The sequence below is a fragment of the Lithohypha guttulata genome (genome assembly GCF_036872675.1).
Source record: "Lithohypha guttulata strain CCFEE 5908 chromosome Unknown scaffold_3, whole genome shotgun sequence".
In the NCBI taxonomy this organism is placed as follows: Eukaryota; Fungi; Ascomycota; class Eurotiomycetes; order Chaetothyriales; family Trichomeriaceae; genus Lithohypha; species Lithohypha guttulata.
The window spans coordinates 3,481,785-3,500,612 of NW_027042752.1; the positions used below are offsets into that span (position 1 = coordinate 3,481,785).

Genomic DNA, 18,828 nt, shown 5'->3' on the forward strand with positions numbered 1-18,828 from the left:
TTATGGAGCCAGAGATCATGACTGGACGCTGTAGTAGCATTGCATTGCCTTGCTCCAATCTGCTTCCTGGGTTGACGGAGCATTGTGACTCTCTAAAATGATGTCGTTCTGCTCATCCTCCTCATGCAAAAAACAACTATGAGAAGCTTTCTGCTATTGCGGCATGTGGTAGCCGTTGTTGTTGCATTCTCTGTATGCTTGTCGAGAGCAGAAAACTACAGACTTCAACCTGAGATCGAAGTCGAGGTCAAGCACGTGACCACACTGTTGGTTCAAGCATTACAACCGAATGTGCCGTTGCTCAGCCCTAGGCACGAGATTGAATTGTCTCGACTTCGCGTGCAACTAAAGCACGGTGCCATCAAAGGCGAATCGAAGTCAATCAGACATCGTGTACTGGAAGCTCTATATGGCTTCGAGACTTACAAGCATGGCAAGGTAGCACGATACCAGAAGCTGTATCAGAATGTTTCGCAGAGACAAAGGAAGGTAATATATCTCCGTCCTCGCCACAGAATGGACATTCTGACTTCAGTGGCAGATTCTGGATAGAGCTGTTGGTTACAGCGACACACTCCTTGGATTGGAGAAGCTCAAAGTCGTTAATGAAGATGTGTGCCATGAGATAGTGCGCGTAGCTCTAGCGTATTACAGCATCAATCGACAGGAGCTCGATGAGTTCATACAACAAGAACAAGCAGCGAACCGACAACCGGACCATGAGAGTGTTTCTCAGGCATTGAAGCTTTTTGTGAGAGACTGGGCCATAGAGGGACACAATGAACGGCATGCCACATTTCCGTGCATTGAAAGTTACCTCAAGGACAATTTCGAAAGTGTTGGTGTCAATGGAGGTAATAGTGTCGAAATACTGGTACCTGGCGCAGGTCTCGGTCGTCTCGCTCACGAAATCGCAGGCTTGAATGGTAAGTTTTCGTGTATATAGTCGATGAGAACGCTCAGTGAAATTAATTCTTTGAATAGATCGATTCTCTGTAACAGCTAACGAGTGGTCATCGTTTGTGAATGCTGCTTACCACTTTCTCAAAGCCAACACGATACCTGATACGGTTTCGATGTATCCTTTTCTGGATATTTGGTCTCACCTGAAGAGTCGGGACGAGATGCTGCGCCGAATTAGCTTGCCAGATGTCACTGTCAACACCTCGCAGGTCCTTCTTGTGGAGGGCGATTTCACCAGAGTTTTCAAAAAGTCACCAGCCAAGTTTGACGCCATCGTTACACTCTTTTTCATTGACACAGCTCGCAATTTGATGAATTACCTCGAAACAATTAGGCAGCTCCTCAAACCAGGAGGTCTATGGATCAACTCTGGACCCTTGTTGTATGGAACATCAGCATGGGTACAACTCTCATTGGAGGAAATCTTTCAGGTTGTTGAAGAGATGGGATTTGAGTTTCTGAACACGGACAGCGACTGCGGTGATATCACGTTGGAAGGGTATCCAATCCGTGGTAAGGAAGCTCTGTACAACTTCAACAGCTCATCTCTGAGCAAATATGCCTATGTTGCGCAACATTGGGTGGCTAGAAAGCGCCCGAAGTGATGGGATGGTGTCACCGAAAAAAAGCCTATTCGACAACGATGCCATCTCATCCTGGCTGTATCAAAGCCACTTGCGACTGCCGTCAAAGAGCTACCTCTTGAGGACGCCTGTACTGCGATCTTCTAGCTCACGAACAATGAGGCCACTCGTACAGAGGTGTCGAGCAGGGAAGAAACCATTGGCTAGAAGACTCTTCACTTTCGAGACCAGGTCAGAGCAACAATGTCCATGGTCTCCCAGCTTTCAAACCAAATCCTGTCGCCAATACAGATCAAGAATTAACCAATACCATATCCTGTAATCTGCCCAACAAAGTATCATCCGGATAGTCATCGTTATCGAGGTCCTGGTAACCTTGCAGGTTGAGGCTACGAGGTAGAATAGCTAGTGACCGACCCTTGACTCTGGTATCAGAGATAATCTTCAACGCGGCTTCGGCTGCATCCTCAACGGTAGCAAAGTCGACGTTTCGTTGTTGCAAATACTGCACAAAGGCCTCAGACATGATTTTCGTCTGAATGAACCTGGAGTGATGGAAGTCAGTCGTCTACTCGCGTCGTAACACAACACATACCATGGTGCAATATAGTTCACTCGGATGTTGTGTGACAGTTCTGAGCGTCTCAAACATCTCATGATCCCTCGGAGTCCCCACTTTGACGCACTATATTGGACGGCCCCGTGTAGGTCAAGATATCCGGCTAGACTACCTTGGAGGATCAGATTCTGGTCCAGATCCCCATCTTTGCGTGCAGCATTCTGCTTGCGGAAGTAGAAGAGTGCAAGTTTGACAGTGTAGAGCACTCCTGTCAGGTTGACGTCGATGACGTTAAGGCGAGGTTCTTCTGGCTCGTCCAGCTCGACTGCAATGAGTGTACGGTCAGTTCATAATTGATCAATACTTTTTCGAAACATACGATTGTTGGCAAAGATGGAGTCAGCAGCACTGATTCCAGCATTCGCGATGACGATGTCAATTCTTCCGGATGGTGAGCTTGAAATTGCTGTCTTGAACATGGCGAGTTGATCAGTCCATTTCGTGACGTCCGTTTTGACAAATTTGATCTCTGAACTGCAGTCTGTTGTCAATATCAGCCGTTACAGCCGATCGTCTTTTTATTACCTAGATAATTCTTTGGCCAGATTGTGCCCAACCTCTTCGTCTAGGTCCGCAATAACGACAAAGGCTCTAGATTGTGTCAATTGCCACGAACTACTTGGACGAAAGACATCGCACCTACCCAGCTTTGACCAAAGCACGAACATAAGCCTCACCTATGCCACTGGCGCCTTTAATAGCCTGGTTAGTGCGTGTGTCAGACCCTGCGGGGTTGTGGAATCAGGTTACCTCCTGTAACTATGGCAGTCTTTCCATTGACGTTGCTGGTATCAGTTTTCACGTCCGTAGTGATGACGCCTGAATTGATGTATCCTGGCGTGGTCATGTTGGCTCTGCAGCTGGTTAGTGTAGCCTAAAGTAGTAGTACCGGCGAACAGTAGAGGGATGGTATCACACAGTTGACACGACCTGAATGGAAGAAGGAATTATTGCAAGATTCTTTTAGCTCGTACAAAGCAGTAAGATATATCGCTCTTTTTGGTGTGTGGTTAAGACTTCTATTCTTATCCTTCCTCGCTTGTAGTCGTGCAGTAAGCTCAGGGTTCGTGTTACACCGGAGAACAATTCAACCGAGGCTGCCGAGCAATTTCCATGAGGCCTGTCAGTAATGGTTTTCTTCGAACGCAAGGATGTATCACGTCCAAGCAGGACAAGACAGAGACAGTGATGGTCACTATCATTTGAGCAGAGTCACGACTTCACGAGGCGGAGGTTGCCATCTCGGCCACAATCGTCATTTGCAATCAGTCGTTGGTAGGATCTTGCCTCATACAAGATAATACAGTACAGTACGGCCCAGAGAGCTTCAACCATAACATACCGAATCATCGCCACAAACGAATTAAGAATGATGATCGTCCTGATAGTGTTGGTCCACTACTCTAAGGATGTGCTGATAAGAGGTGTACATGTGCTGGCAAGTGATTGAGTATCCGACGTGTAATGATCGCAGGCAATAGCTTGAAGCAGCACAATGACAGTGGGCAGCCGCATATCAGCCGTGAAGTGTAGCTGACGTCCACCCCGATCGGTGCATGTGGTAACGAATGGTAAACATCGATACCATTGTCACTATCCACGGAGATGCCCCGAAACCCGGGGTAGCGCCTATCGTTTGTGGATCAGCATCTGTATTTGTCATACTTCGAAACAGCTAGGCGAGATTTGTGGTCTGACGTTCAGCGACGTTCGAGGACTATGCGATTGAAGTCGGTTAGAGCTAGTCAAAGCCCGTAACCATTCAAGACGAGATCGCGATTAAGGAAGCTGAGAACAATTTGATCACTGTGGTCTACATTGATGACTAGTAGTTCGAGATGTCACAGTCTGAGGATTGCAAGGTGCGATTCTGCCACTAAACACTTTGGGGTTGAGGGGAGCTAGATGAAATGAGTTCAGGATTGACTGAAAGTTGAACTTTAATCACCATTACCGTTCCATACAATCACTGTCCCTTGCTTGACCCCCATAAATCTTAAGCACGTTCATGGAGCAGACGTGACCGATTCATGAAAGACAACGACAACATGTCCGATTTGGGTGATTTACTACTTGCGAAAATTAAGATGCTAGATCTCAGTATGTGAACATTAAAACTGAACACGAGCTGCAGATCCCATCAATCATATCTTCAGGTTTTGACAGCTGTCAATAGGCCGATAGCTGTACCTTACTGCTCCTCCGCGATAACACTGCTAAAACTACAAAACGACTGACACGCTATGGCTGCTCCTGAAGGTGCATACGACCTGGTCGTTATAGGTACTGGTTGGTATGGTCTCGGATCAGCTAAAGAATATATCCAGCTTCACCCACACGAGAAGATCTTGATCCTAGAGTCAGGCCAATACTGTGGAGGGACGTGGAGCAAAGATCGCCTCTATCCAGGTCTACATTCAAACAACTTGTGGGGCTCGTACGAGTTTCCAGATTTCCCCATGACCGAGGAAGAGTATGGTGTCAGAGAAGGACAGCATGTCCCGGCGGACGTCCTCCATAGATATCTTACCGATTTTGCCAAACACTTTGGCATTTTTGAGAGGACAAGATTCAACACTAGGGTCAATGTGGTTGAGGCTGCAAATGATGGATGGGTCCTTCATACAACAGGCAGCGAGCCAATACGGACTAGTAAACTTATCGTCGCAACGGGACTGACCTCAACGCCTAATCTGCCTACGTATCCTGGTTCAGAGACATTTGGTCCTCCATTATTCCATGCCAAAGACTTTTACAAACGTGCGAAAATTCTCGAGACTTGTGACAGAGCAGTGGTGGTTGGAGCTGGTAAGTCAGCCTACGACATCGCATATGCGTTCGCCACAGCAAAAGCCACAGTCGACCTCCTCATTCGTCCTACTGGTCAAGGTCCTGTCTGGCTTTGTCCGCCGTATGTCACACCATTGAAGAGGAAGCTCGAAGAACTGATTGCAACTCGCTTTTTCTCATGGATGAGTCCTTGCCCATGGCAATGGGATGATGGTCATACGTGGGCGCACTGGTTCCTTCAGGGAACCAGAATAGGACGCATCATAGTCAATAAGTTCTGGAATATCATCAGCGACGAAGTCGTGGACACATTCGGCTTCAATAAAGACAAGGAATTGGCAAAGCTGAAACCCTGGAACATTGCCAAGTGGACAGGCAGCGCCGTTGGCATTCACAATTTCCCCACGAACTTCTTCGATCTCGTCAAGCAAGGCAGGATCCGTGTTCATATCGCTGAAATCGACAGACTTGAGGGGACCACCGTGCATCTATCGAATGGTGAGAGACTTGAAACAGACGCTGTGATTTGTGCTACAGGATGGAAGAAAGCTTCCGAGCTAAAATTTGTCGGATTTGACACTGGATTGGCACAGTCTCCTGCTGAAGTCCAACGACTGAGCAAGATAGCGGACAAACACGTACTCGAGATGTTCCCGTTACTTCGAGATCAACCCAAGTTCGAGGTGGACGTCCGTCCTGCAGACCCGATGCGCAACTACAGATTCATTGTCCCCTCCAAAGCCATTTTCAAGCGCAACATCGCATTTGCCGGCATGGTTTCAGCTGTGACCACTGCTATCTTTTCCACCGTCCAAGGCCTCTGGATCTCCGCTTACTTCGATGGGAAACTTCAACGGGTGCCTGAAACCGACGACGAAGTTTTGCAGGAGATCATGCTACACACTCAGTTCGAGAAGTGGAGGTACCCTTGTGGATATGGAGCTAGCTTGCCCGACTTTGCCTTTGACTGTATTCTGTATGCCGATATGCTTGTCAACGACCTGGGACTGAACTGTCATCGCAAAGGAACGTACATCAGGGAAGTGTTCGAGGCATACAAACCACGCGACTACAAAGGTCTGTCACAGGAATGGGCGGAGAAATACGGGAGAGAAGAGTGAATGCGATACAGCCCATGATGTTGTGGCAGACCTGGTCTTGACCGCGAAGCAGGTGTATTGATAGGAATAGGCTGTGTCGTCCAGCTTTACCTGCAACAACCATGCCCACAAGTTGTATATTCGCCGCATCATGTTTGATACCGATGACCTGTGCTTTTATGCATAGTAGATAAGCCCATCAATGGTCCCAGCATGGAGACCACCTGTAATGGGGATATCCGCCGCCGTTGTGAACCTCGCAGCATCGCTCAACAGATACACGATAGCTCCCGTAAGATCATTGGCATTACTCAAGCGTTTCATTGGAGGTGAAATCTCCATCTGCTGTGCTTCTCTTGGGATCTTAGCAGTCTTGACTCTTTGCAGCATTTCCGAGTCAACGAAACCAGGAGATATTGTATTGACGCGGATATTGTGTGGTGCAAGCTCAACAGCAAGAGCTTTTGATAGCATGAAGACACCGCCCTTGGACATGTTATATGCCGCCATGCGATGTCCGGGAATGGCGCAATGTGCGGTTTGTGAGGCGAGTAATACCATACTGCCACCGCTGCCTTGCTTGATCATTTGTTTTGCGGCGAGCTGACAGCTGAAGAAAAGTCCTCTACACTTTGTCAAGCGTTAGTAGTACAAAACGCGTAATATAGGGAGTGATACTGACATTGATTTCTTGTATGCGAGTGAACTCGTCCCATGTCTGGTCAACAAAAGGCTTATCAATAGCAATCCCGGCTGCTGGGACAAGACCGTCCACGGTGCCAAGATGCTCGACGGCCTGTGCAAACCCCCGATTCAAGCTCTCTTCGTTCACCACATCCACTTGAACGTAGAATGTCTTGGCACCGAAATGACTTGAGAGGGTGTCGAATTCGTCTACTGGTTTCTCCTGAATGTCGAGGACTGCCACATTGCCTCCCATTTCGCATATTGCTCTCGCTGCAGCGAACCCAATTCCCTGAGCACCACCAGTGACTACGAAGTTGCGACCTTTCAGACCAAACGCTGGACGGATGTTCTCGAGAGATGGTGCCATCTTGACGCTATTGCTCGGTCCTGCTTTTAATGCCGCGGCTCAGGTTGTGCTCAGATCATGATGAAACAAGACTGTGATTATATAGCACTACTGGTATTTCGATCTGCCACGATGGTGTGATAATGTCCTATACCGATACGTGCTGGGTTGGCTAACACGTGTTTGATCGTGAAAGTGACCTGACGCGTTTCCTGCTTACCTGCTTGAGCTATATTTAATAGGAGTCGAGCTTGGGGTTATGCAATTGACAAATCAAAGTGCGGGGAATGTTTATTCATCTTCCTCTGAATGTTGCCCAAACGGATACTCTGCTCGATCACCTCAATCGAAGTGGTGGAATCTACAGTATCGCTGATGTCTGTCATCCCGCTGTTGGTGTTGTGTATAGTGCCTAGACGAGTTGTACTGCCTTTCAGACGACATGATAAAGATGAAACCCACCTCGGAGGTGATGACCATACGATGTCCTTTATTGCCTTGTCGTCTTTTCCACGTGCAGTGTGAAGGTAAGCACACCTCGTGTAGCGATGGCGCAAGGTATATCTGTATGTGTACGTTCATCCTTCGGCTGGGCACTGTGCATTGAAATGCCCGGTATCGATGAAGGCATGTTGGGCTCTCAGGCATCAAAGTTACTGTGGATGGTCCAGCCAAGATTTCGCTCCTTTCTCCGCATCGTGCTACAGTAGTGCCAGGGGTCCCTCGTGCATTGAACACTTAGTGTTTGTGAAAGTCGTGTATGCAAGCACAACCATTTCCCTTGACGACACGATCTCTCCCCGTACCCTTGAACAAATAGCTAGCAGTCATGCTATCTCTCACCACTTTCCTCGGCATTTTACATCTCTTCATTTCCACCATCTCTGCGACAGCCCTCACCTACAAGATCGGAGCGAATGAGAAAGCCTGCTTCTTCTCCTCTGTCGACAAGCCTGATTCAAAGATTGCATTCTACTTTGCAGTACGAGCAATCCTCCCTGAAACGCTGTGCTATCGGCACTAACAGTTGCGCAGGTACAATCCGGAGGCTCGTTCGACATTGACTATACAGTGACCAACCCTCAAGGCCGAGATGTTCTAGCAGGCCAGAAGGAGAGGCAGGGTGACTATGTGTTCACCGCCAAAGAGACTGGCGAGTACAAATTCTGTTTTTCAAACGAAATGAGTTCTTTCGCGGAAAAGATGGTAGATTTTGAGATATCGGTACGTCAAATCTACAGCGCACTACAACTGTAAGGACATCGTAGACTGACAGCATATCCTAGGTCGAAGACGAAGTAAAACACGCACAAATCCCCACGAAAAGTGGCGCAGACAACGCAAAAACGCAAGAGCTGGAAGACTCAATCTTCAAGGTTAGTGGCCAACTGAGCACGATCAGCAGGATGCAGAAATACTTTAGAACAAGAGAAAACAGAAATTTCAGTACTGTGAAGAGCACTGAGCAGAGGATATTCAATTTCTCGTTGATAGAGGTTTTGATGATGGTGGCTATGGCTGCGCTACAGGTCTTTGTCGTCAGGTTCTTCTTCCAAGGTGCCAGGAAAGGTGAGTGCTACAAGACGAGAAAGATTGAAAAATTGTCTGACGTGTACAGGTTACGTCTAGACATATGTGCGTGAAACAAATCCATGGAACGAAATGAGCTACACGAACAACGAGGACGAGCATCCGCATCGGCATCACGATTCTTGATTCGAACGACTCTATGAAGCATTATCTGCACGATACAGAACAGCATCAGCAGCGTCAAGGCGTGGGGGTGAACCACAAGATGAGAATGGCATGGTATTTCTCAGCTTGCTGGCTCTCAGGAATACAAGGAAAAGTGACAGTATCCATGCACTGATCTGAGCATACACAAATTGATTAGGCACCTGAGAACTATGTGCATCCTTGACTTGACCAGCCTCTGAGCTCCGGTTGTCAAGAACATGGATTTGGCGGTTGCCCGTGCGGTACTAAAGTGTCGGTTTCGCGAAGCAAAGGATCAAGGAGCATCTGTCGCATGAAACACCACGCTGATTGCGACCGTAAATACTGCAAGCCAGGCCTTTGCAGGCTTCGTTGAGCCTTCGCAAATTTGTAAGAAGAGTCAATGATATGTCGTGTGAGCATTACGAAGTGTGCTCGATGGGTTGTTTGAGTCTCCCAAAATGTCTCAGTCTGTAGCGTGCATCATGAGCGATCAAGAGTACTGGTATGAGTGACTTTGTAACTCCTTTGACTCAAATATATTATTCCAGCGGAAACTGTCTCAATGAGCCATGGTGGGGCCGCTGTACGGCACCATACGACTTCGGCAAAAGGTTCGCCGGGACTAATAACATACCTCTCAGCTCTTCAATTAGAACTCGGCCTTAAGAACAGGCAGCAGAGAGTCCAGTGGTCGTACCGAAGTGTCTTGTTTCGCGGTCCTCTTCCTGCAGTACACCACAGCACTTGCAGACAATTACATCGAGTACAATTGCCAAGCCTACCACATCTTCTACTTCAAGCACGAGCACTACTTCACACCTGCTCCCACCATGCCTCACACCCGCACTCCACCCTCAACAATCGAAGAAATCCTAGCAACAGCCACCCCAGATCCAGGATGGACAGCCACACTCGAGAGCTGTCCCATACCGTCCGGAGCAGACTACGAGCTCGAAACTCTCAAACAGCTTAGTGCCGCAAGTTTACCACGTTTACAGAATGTGCTAAAAGCAAATCGTCCCTCGGACGTCAATGAGATTGAGGTCTATATAGACATTCCGAGCACGGAGCTTAAGCCGGAAGCGGGCAGGAATAGAGTCATTGTGACTTGGCCGAAGGACTCGATTGAGCATGAGGAGGGCTGGCCTGTGATTGTGCTGTTTCATGGTGGTGGACATTCGATTGGGTGTCCCGAGCAGGAACTACCGCTTGCGAGATTGCTGGTACAGAAATCTAACGCTGTTGTCGTACTTCCCTCATACCGCTTAGCACCCGAGCATGCCTTTCCCAGCAGCTTCAACGACGCCTTCGAGACGCTCAAGCAAGTCGCGGTGGATGCCGTTGTCCTTACTGAAGCTGGCCCGGATTGCCAAGCAGTCAAGGTCCTTCCGAAAGAACTTGCTGGCAAAATAGATCCAAAGCGGGGATTCGTCATAGGAGGAACTTCAGCCGGCGCCACCATTTCTGCATCGATATCACATCTCTACCATAAATGGCGGTCATCCTTTCCCTCATTGCCGACTCAAAATCCACCCGTAATCACAGGTATTTTCTTTGCTGCTGGCACAACACTCAATCCAGACTGTGTCCCTGCCGCTTACCAGCCCTATTTCTATGCTCGCAAGCAAAACGAAAATGCTCTTCCACTAGACAAAGACCTTGCCGCGCTCTTCCACACTGGTCTCAATCACGACCCAAACTCTCCCATCTGGGCTAGTCTCGATCAACATCCCGAGCTGAACCGTGAGAAAGTCGGCCAGGACCATCTTTATCTCAAAGAAGTGGGGACAAGGGTGTACTTCCAGGTCTGTGGGCAGGATATATCGAGAGACGATGGATTGATATATGAGCGTGTGTTGAGGGAGGAAGCTGGTGTTGAGACACGACTAGACCTATACTCGGGATTCGGTCATTGTTTCTGGGGAATGCCAGGCCCGTATACGGAACTGCAGATGAGTAAAAGAAGGATGAGTGATAGTGTGGAGGGCATCGAATGGTTGTTAAGGCGTTGAGGAGGAACGAATAGAGGTCACCCGCCAGGTCTCGGACCTCGACATCCTCTTGTACAGGCTGGATGTGATTGCGAGTCAAGCTTGGCCTCGTCATGAGCGGCTGTTCTCGTCCTCACAACTCGTCATCGTTGTCAGCTTTCTGCTTCACACTAACGTACTCTGTTCCCTTCCTCTGGTGCATCTGTACCTTATGATCGACTCCAGTAGCTGATAGTAGGGTTGGCTGGTGCTCAAATATCTGCACAGGTTTGTGTGCAACCTCTTGGATCCAGATATTCGTCTCGGCTTGTCGGTGGTCCATTCCTCCTTCATTTGGATACACAAAAGCAGCCATGACTCGTCCGCTGGTGATAGCATACAAGTAGTACTTTAATCGAGTTATCGTGCCACGTCCGCACATCATAGATACGAGCGCAAAGAGAAGTATGCCTGAGACAATACTCACGCAAGTGAGGGCTGGTATGGCGTAGATCCAGTGATAGCGAATGTGGTGTTCGAGGACATGTACTGGAAATGTTGCTTGACCAGATTGTCCGCCACTAGCCTGGCGCTTGGAATTGGCCGAGTAAGACACTGGCTGTTGATGTTTTGTGGTATGATGTCCTTTCGTGCCGACAAGATAGTTCGCAGCTAGGTCTACCCAGATAAGTCGAAGCATCTTCTCGATACCAGTTGAATTACGGCTGAGTTCCCTCCACAGCATCTGTAAATCTTGATCGCCTTTGCCGCTATACGCTGGTCCAGTGACTGACGAGTAGAGTGTTGCTGACCAGAGATCAGGCGGCGTGCGTATCATGGGAACATTGTCTCCATTTTGGTATGAGAGGTCAGGCGTTGTACCCACTGCGGACGTCGAGGAGTGAGGAATATAGAACGAGGGTGCCTGTAGGGTAGTGAGATTGGGAGTTTTGACTCGTGCAGGATCTATGATTCCCCACAGAGGATTAATGTCGGAGATGTTGAATTGTGGCTGAGGGGTTTCGAAGCCCCAGATTGGGGCGGATACTGAGTTGGTATATGTTTTGTCTTTGATTGACTTGATGTAAAGCCCCGCAAGTGAGTTGTCGATCGTTGCGTTGTAGCGGAACGTAACGGTCTTTATTTTCGCTTTGGTGGCGCCTGAGCAGACGTAGATTGGTCGTTCCCAAGTCGAATTGGGTGCTTTCACATCCTTTGCATCCTCGAAACCTTTATCGACTCTGTGTCCCACACCTCCGACCATGCCTAGCTCTACCGCAATCTCGGTGATATTGACTGGAACGCTACCGTAAGACGACTTGCAATATTTTGTGAACAGATGAAATACCTCGGAGGCCACATCTACATTCCAGGTCAGTAATGGTAATCAACAGATCTAGTGATCAGTATCAGGGATAAGGGGATATCTCACTGAAGGGATTTGCAATTTCAGGATTGCTGCTGTAATTTGTGCCATACTTGGCAGGATCGGAGAAAGTGTAGTTGTAAGGTGTCTTGACAAGTTGACTGAAGTCTGTAGTTCGCTCAATATATTGGCTTTCATTGGGATCGTATTCCTGAAAAGTACTGTTCACTCGAAACCTCTGGCTCAAAGCAGATGAAATGCGTGACCGATTTGTTCGAGGCTCGGTCACATTGAGGAATTGCATGGTGAAAACGTTCGTAAGCCACGCGGCGAAATAGGCTCTGTCGTACAACATTGGCAATCGTTGGCTGTCCGTGAAGGGATATTCGCCTGTTTTCGACGAAGCCACGGGGTAGGGATCGGTGCGGTTAATGTCAACGAAGCCGCCACGATCGACCAGCCCCTTTTCATTTCCGATGAGGCCTGTGTCTGTCAATGTGTAGTATACAGTCAAGTTGGTATTAACGCAAGCGGCCTCTGGCTCCAGGAACAGTATATCTTCTTCCCATTCTGCACCATATATCAGATTTGCTGGTACTGAATGATTTCGGAAACCAATACTGCCTGTCGAAGTCAGCAGGCTTTGCAAGCCTGGAATTACCTACTTACCATTGATTGTGTCGAGTATGACACCCTCCAAGAGCTCGTACTCGTTGTTCAGTATAGACGACCCTAGCATCTTGAAGTCGCCCGTGAGGAATGAGGAGTTGTCCACAATCCAGAAGTTCTTGGTCTCCTCCAATTGTCTGTACTGTACATCGAAGAAACTAGACATGGAGGTTTTATCGTTGACGCCACTTTGGAACAAATCTACCAGCGATTGGGGTATCTCGGGGCTTGCGATCCGTCCAAACCTAGTCCTATTTGTACCGTTATATATTGTCGTTTGTGTGATATTTCCCAGCTCTGGCTCGCCCGGACACGCGAACTCAGCACATACACGACTGAAACCGAAATCGACATTGCGAGCAGGAGTACCGCTCCCTAGCGGACCTCTGTCAGCAGCATACACAAAGGCCACCTCTTGGATGTTGGTAGCTGGATAGATACCATCATACAGACCCAGAGGGCTAACGATAGCAGCAATGGCTGCGATCAGAAGCGTCAGCGGCCTGATCCAGGTGACAACTGCAATATTTCCAGCGACAGCATTCGACGATGCGCTATCAGAGCGAAGGAAGAGCGGCCAGTCGGAACTGAGTAGGAACCTCGAGACAACAGACCAGGTTACAGCTGAATGAGATTCGGAGAGGGTACCAGTCAAGACCAGAGCGAGCGCATTCGGAATAACGAACTGAAGAAGCGCAATACATGCAGCGATACACGCTGACGCGACACCGATAGTGAGCTCAACCATCACTCCTGCGACGATGCTCGGAAGACAGAGAATGGAAAACGTTCAGCGCAGGAAATTGCGACATGATAGCCGCCCACCTGACAGACTTTAAACATCCTGTAGACTCGCAGTAGCCACTGTACGCTTTCCATTTTGATGTTCTTCAAGGTCAGGCATGTAACGAGCACCGATGCAGCTCAAATTGAAGGATGCTGGCTAGCTGTTACGTGAAGAGACATCGCGTCCGACGTCAAAGATGCCCTTCGAAGTATCAAGCTTGATGCCTGCAAGCCAAGCAATTCGCCTGACTTGGCAGGGCTTTCTCCTGTCTCACAAGACGCACGGTTATACTGAATTGAGTCGAGCTTTCCACAAACCCTTGTCGAACGAGCAATCACCTCTCTCTGGAGGCTTGCGCTACAGTGTGGCACATTAGTAGGTAATCTGCGAGAGGCCATACGTACAAAAGGACAGAATTTAGTCTTGTGCTGGCGTCCTTGAGAGCATTCTCTCATTACCAGGAGTGAAAAGTGCGGTACCAAAGGATGAGCTGACAGCGAAATGTCTCAGATGAAAGTCATCTCGACGTACTGAAATGACACAACGATGACAAAGATTAGAAGCTGGCATGAGATGGATGAGAAACTTCATATGAACCTTCCTCTTCTTCATATAGGAACCAAGGTCATTAGATATTATAATTCGTGTCTGAATGTTTGTGATCGTTACTTTGACCGTGGTTCCCTATGTCGCTAGATATGTCGTAAGTATGTACCGTTATATACAATCATTACTACTACATGATATCACATGCCCTCGTCGCTAGTCATACTCATTCAACTGCTGTCGCTCATGAGACCTAGACGCCCTCAACGAGGGAAAACGACTCCAGCCATCCGAACTCTGATCACTTCCCATCAATGCTGATTCCGACCCTAGTTCACGTGCTAGGGGCTTTCTCGGTATCGTATGCGTTGGTGCTGGCTGCCATTTTCCACGCATGCTTGAAGCAGTCGCACTGTTCCCAGGCTCGATATCGTTCTCAATCATAACGTGTCCTTGGTCTCTTTCGTAGTCAATGCACCATCTTTCCCTATCGTCGACACCAAGCATTCTTCCGAAGCAGAATCTCCTCTCACTACTCTTGACCAACGTGTCTCTTTCCTTACGACTCAGGTACTCCATTGGCGTCGCTGACGTGCTATCACTATTCCAATCTCTGACCATTTCTGATCCGCACAGATAGCTGAGCATGCTGCCAATAGTATCTGGTTGGCGTGGCATACGTCGAATGACTGACACTTTGAGCCACCATGCCATTGTTACCAGGACGACGGCAAGGATTGCCGAAGTACATGCCATGGATAGATAGCCGCATAGATGGTACGTCAGACTCGTTTGTGCCAGATTCCAAAGTAGTCCAGCCACAGCAATGATGTTGAGGTCACTGAGACACGCGACAAGACTGACTACTGTTACCCACCACATCCGGCCTTCGGCGAACTCGTATCGGAAGAGCAGGTAAAGATTTCTGGGGAGGTTGCTCCAACAAGTGCCATTCAACGGAAGTAAAATCGTGGTTTCCGCTCGGGCATTTCGTGATGCAAGTCGACGGAAGGGATCGGTGATACGAACGACTCGATCGAGGTGTTTCATCTGCATATCAACCAGTACTGCTAAACCGACAAGCAGAGTTTTCGGAACAATCGCTGGTACACTATCGGCATTGAAGAACCTGTTGAAAGCATCGTCAAGGTTTTGGTCGAGCCAGTAGGTCAAAATGATCGTCAGAAGAGCGGTCGTTGTGAGCAGGTGCAATGAGGTGAGTGTCCAGGCATAGGAGTATCGTCGAAACTGGAAACTGCTTGACGGCTTGACCCGACCAGCATCGTCAGGATTGTCATCAATGGACGTGTAGCTAATTCGCGACGTCTTGCTGGATGTCGAGAACGAAAGCCAGCTACTGCGGTCTTCATTTTGTACCGCATGCTTAGTCCGATACGTCACGAACCCAAACCGTGTTCGATCAGTTTTCTGATCATAATGTTCAACTATGCGGAATAGCTTTTTCTTCCAAGCAGCGCTGAACAATCTGCCGTCTGCGTCCGGGTCAATGCTTTGCAGCTCCTGCAGTAGAGTCTGGTAGTTTAGTAAGGTAGCCAGTGAAGCAATCGAGCTTGGGTTTGTAGCAAGAGGAATGCGTGACCTCCGCGTCAACCACATTAGACAAAGCACTAGGGCTATGCACGCCAAGACAAAGCCTTCTAGCAATCTAATCAAGGGTATGTTGATGACCCATGCAGGATCACATGGTCGATATTGGTTTTCGTCATCGAGGCACATCTTCCGAGGCTTCACACTCATCGAGACGGAAGCAATGAGTGGTGCAACTCCAACCATGATGTAGATGAGCGCAGAAATAATGGGAATTGTGCGACCGTGGCCCAGCGCTTGCAGGATGTCGGATGAGATCATGCCTTCCAAGTACTCTGTCAGAATTGAATAGCTGGCGGTGGCTCCATTGCCTTTTGCTAGACGTTCGAATGGCTCGATTAGCTTAAGTGAAGTGGCAATGACCTCCCACGTCACTTTGATGACAACGGCAACCAGGGCCGGCAAGAACATGGCAGCGAAGTAAGTCGACCAGGTGAAAGGTCTTTCGACTATGACTTCGTTCTTGCTAAGTGAGAAGGCCATCGTCGAATTCCCCTTGGTCAACGTATTCGTTGCTGTCGCGGGGGCGGAAGACTTCGTCGTAGTCCCGACAGCGACAATAGTGCTTACCGAGGAAAATTTACTTGTTGAGGAGACGATGACCTTGGACGACGAAGTTGCGTTCGATAAGGGACTCGTTATCGAGGATGACTTGGTTGTTAGAGAAGAAGTGCTTGTCGAAGATAAATTGACTATTGTCCTGGTTTTAAAGTCAGATTCATAGGTATTACTTAGAGCATCCGTAGGTCTTGCAAACGGCTGCACATTGCTGGTGGCTGTGGGTCGCGAAGAGGACCGGGTGGTCTCCTCGTCAAGGTCTAACGACGATGAAGCAATGTACGTGCGACTGCTACTGGTCGCAGCAGAGGACACATAGGCTGCCGAAGTTGACAAGGGTAGCGACTTAGTGTCGGACTTCGAGACAAGGCTGTCTGGTTTGCTGGCACTGTTTGAGGCGAGAACAGCAGATGTGGTCGAAGATTTGTAGCTTTGAAATGAACTCGAGGCCGCCTTCGAGCTCGTTCCTGTGATGATTGTGTTGGTGCTTCCAGTCCTGATTGTGCTTGTGCTGGTTGTGCTCACGGGACTTGTAGTCTTAATTGTGCTTGTGCTGGTTGTGCTCACGGGACTTGTAGTCTTAATTGTGCTTGTCGTGATCGGATGTGTCGTGCTTGGTGTGGTTGGTGGGAGTTGAGACACTGAAGATGATGTGTGAGTGGCTGTTGCCCTCGTGGTGGTCAAACTTGCACTGGACACGGTCGGGGTTTGTTGCGCCGTCACAGGGGCGGACGTAGTAACTACGGCCTTGGTACCAGCCTTGGTTGTCGTCAAGCTCGCTCGATCTATGTCTGTAGTGATGAGTAACTGCGAGACTCGGTTTGCGCCACACACATTGTTGTAGGAAAAGGTGATTGTTCCGTTTTTAATTGTGGGACCACCTGAGTCGTGGCAAGGTGGATCCTGTGTTATTATTCCTCGACTACAACCGGCAGTGTATGTCCTGGTCTTCTTCCGGCCATTGTACATGAACCACAGGTCGGAGCATTTATCGGTAGCAGGATACAGGCAGTCCCTTGAAGAGTCCTTGATTGTGTCCATAAGCCCTTGTTGGTCGCCATATGCGCTCATCCATCGCGTAAACGGTACTTGTAACGAGGCTGGGAGTGTATGTTTCGTGTAGTATGCAAACGTGTTCGAATACGTTGAGCACAAGTTCTCCCAGATGGAATCCGCTAAACCAGTCAGCATGGCCTGCAATATCATACAGTAGCTCACGAACCGCTGGCTGACATAGACTCATACTGCTTCTCGTTGATACAGGGAGTTGGCGTGGTATACGGGGCGCATGTTAATTGGCTAGTGTTATAGGTTGTGATCGTCGTCAATTCTCTTCTGGCGAGAACAGCTGCTGGAGTTGGCGTACTAAGACTTGAGGATTGTCGCACAGCAGTATCTGATATGATCCACTCGATGAGACCAACACAGCCAATAAATGTCGTCAAGAATGCTGAGAGACACAAGAAGCGTATAGCGGGTGGTTTGTACGACAGTCGATTTGAATCGTGGTATGCTCGATCTTTGTTATGGTTAGTAAGAGGTTGTGTACTGATCAGCTCTAAAGGCTGTAGTCGGTGCGAACGTACCGGCTCGACCAACAGGGTGATACATCCTGAGGCTCGTGTTTCGCTAATGGAAGTTCCCTCAACGCGACATCATGTTATCAAGCACAACCCATTCGTACTGTCTGGCCATGGTAGACAACAGAATCCGAGCTCGAGCACGCAAAGCTTGGGCTTCATGGTACTGTACTCCGTACTTCCATGATCCGCAATCTGCCTCGTCGATGCCCGCAGAGGTGCGCAGCCACGAGCGCAGAAGAACCATAGCCGCAGAAACTCAGACAAGCTTGCACTTTCGCAAGACCGTTCATGGTAGCGTGCATCGCAGAGCACTATGCGATATAGCTCGTGACATATGTGGCTAGAGCCATGAACGACTTTGATGAGAGCGATGTCATTCGTCGACACAAACCCGGAAGGATGAAGTCCGATAAAAGAGGCGTGTGCCGAGACACTATTCTGCAAATAGACCAGAACATCCCGGCCCAGTTCTGCGCCATACAGCCCCGAACAACTTTAACTTCGACATGAAAGACTTCTCGACCACATAGTGCGGCCAATCAAAATTGATACTGGTTTCACCGGCTTTTCATCAGACTGAGATGTGAAGCCGAACCTCAGCTGGCATGTGACTGGGTAACCATGGAAGTAGACCCCATGCCTTTACTTCAAGCATCGGTCGCTCTGGAAGACGGCGGACTGCATAAAGCTTATTTGACCATTCTGTTATGACTCCTCAGATGGTGGTCACTGCGTGCCATGATGAATGTGCTATGATTTACAGGCTGAAAATATGTTGTTTCTTGCCGATCTATACATTGCTTCAACACACACTCGTTTGACACGTTCGGTACAGCTCACGGACCTCTCTCCAACTATTCGGTCCTCATATTCGTTGTCGACTTTGCTGTTGCAGTTGTGGTGGCTGATTCTTACGGTTCCGATTCGCCCAAT

The 18,828-nt window shown here is 48.7% G+C and overlaps 8 protein-coding genes across 8 annotated transcripts; 4 read left to right on the top strand and 4 right to left on the bottom strand.

The window, feature by feature from the left end:
- Nucleotides 1-138: 138 nt before the first annotated feature.
- LTR64_005059 (uncharacterized protein) lies at nt 139-1,568 on the top strand (the record flags this gene model as incomplete). The annotated part of the gene is made up of 3 exons (XM_064899401.1): nt 139-489; nt 542-926; nt 1,003-1,568. 3 exons carry the CDS (start codon nt 139-141, stop codon nt 1,566-1,568), a joined length of 1,302 nt encoding a protein of 433 aa, XP_064755358.1.
- A 271-nt stretch (nt 1,569-1,839) lies between these two features.
- On the bottom strand, nt 1,840-3,013 carry LTR64_005060 (uncharacterized protein; the record flags this gene model as incomplete). Its single annotated transcript, XM_064899402.1, has 6 exons — nt 1,840-2,092; nt 2,143-2,431; nt 2,486-2,640; nt 2,692-2,757; nt 2,810-2,858; nt 2,917-3,013. 6 exons carry the CDS (start codon nt 3,011-3,013, stop codon nt 1,840-1,842), a joined length of 909 nt encoding a protein of 302 aa, XP_064755359.1.
- Nucleotides 3,014-4,409: 1,396 nt separating this feature from the next.
- LTR64_005061 (uncharacterized protein) lies at nt 4,410-6,077 on the top strand (the record flags this gene model as incomplete). Its single annotated transcript, XM_064899403.1, has 1 exon — nt 4,410-6,077. The coding sequence occupies one exon, from the start codon at nt 4,410-4,412 to the stop codon at nt 6,075-6,077; it is 1,668 nt and encodes a 555-aa protein (XP_064755360.1).
- Nucleotides 6,078-6,233: 156 nt separating this feature from the next.
- Nucleotides 6,234-7,110, bottom strand: LTR64_005062 (uncharacterized protein; the record flags this gene model as incomplete). The annotated part of the gene is made up of 2 exons (XM_064899404.1): nt 6,234-6,686; nt 6,739-7,110. The coding sequence occupies 2 exons, from the start codon at nt 7,108-7,110 to the stop codon at nt 6,234-6,236; spliced, it is 825 nt and encodes a 274-aa protein (XP_064755361.1).
- Nucleotides 7,111-7,918: 808 nt separating this feature from the next.
- LTR64_005063 (uncharacterized protein) lies at nt 7,919-8,718 on the top strand (the record flags this gene model as incomplete). Its single annotated transcript, XM_064899405.1, has 4 exons — nt 7,919-8,071; nt 8,125-8,313; nt 8,376-8,658; nt 8,708-8,718. The coding sequence occupies 4 exons, from the start codon at nt 7,919-7,921 to the stop codon at nt 8,716-8,718; spliced, it is 636 nt and encodes a 211-aa protein (XP_064755362.1).
- A 920-nt stretch (nt 8,719-9,638) lies between these two features.
- Nucleotides 9,639-10,820, top strand: LTR64_005064 (uncharacterized protein; the record flags this gene model as incomplete). Its single annotated transcript, XM_064899406.1, has 1 exon — nt 9,639-10,820. One exon carries the CDS (start codon nt 9,639-9,641, stop codon nt 10,818-10,820), a length of 1,182 nt encoding a protein of 393 aa, XP_064755363.1.
- A 112-nt stretch (nt 10,821-10,932) lies between these two features.
- LTR64_005065 (uncharacterized protein) lies at nt 10,933-13,561 on the bottom strand (the record flags this gene model as incomplete). The annotated part of the gene is made up of 3 exons (XM_064899407.1): nt 10,933-12,140; nt 12,211-12,714; nt 12,814-13,561. 3 exons carry the CDS (start codon nt 13,559-13,561, stop codon nt 10,933-10,935), a joined length of 2,460 nt encoding a protein of 819 aa, XP_064755364.1.
- Nucleotides 13,562-14,362: 801 nt separating this feature from the next.
- On the bottom strand, nt 14,363-17,602 carry LTR64_005066 (uncharacterized protein; the record flags this gene model as incomplete). Its single annotated transcript, XM_064899408.1, has 2 exons — nt 14,363-17,506; nt 17,558-17,602. The coding sequence occupies 2 exons, from the start codon at nt 17,600-17,602 to the stop codon at nt 14,363-14,365; spliced, it is 3,189 nt and encodes a 1,062-aa protein (XP_064755365.1).
- Nucleotides 17,603-18,828: the final 1,226 nt, after the last annotated feature.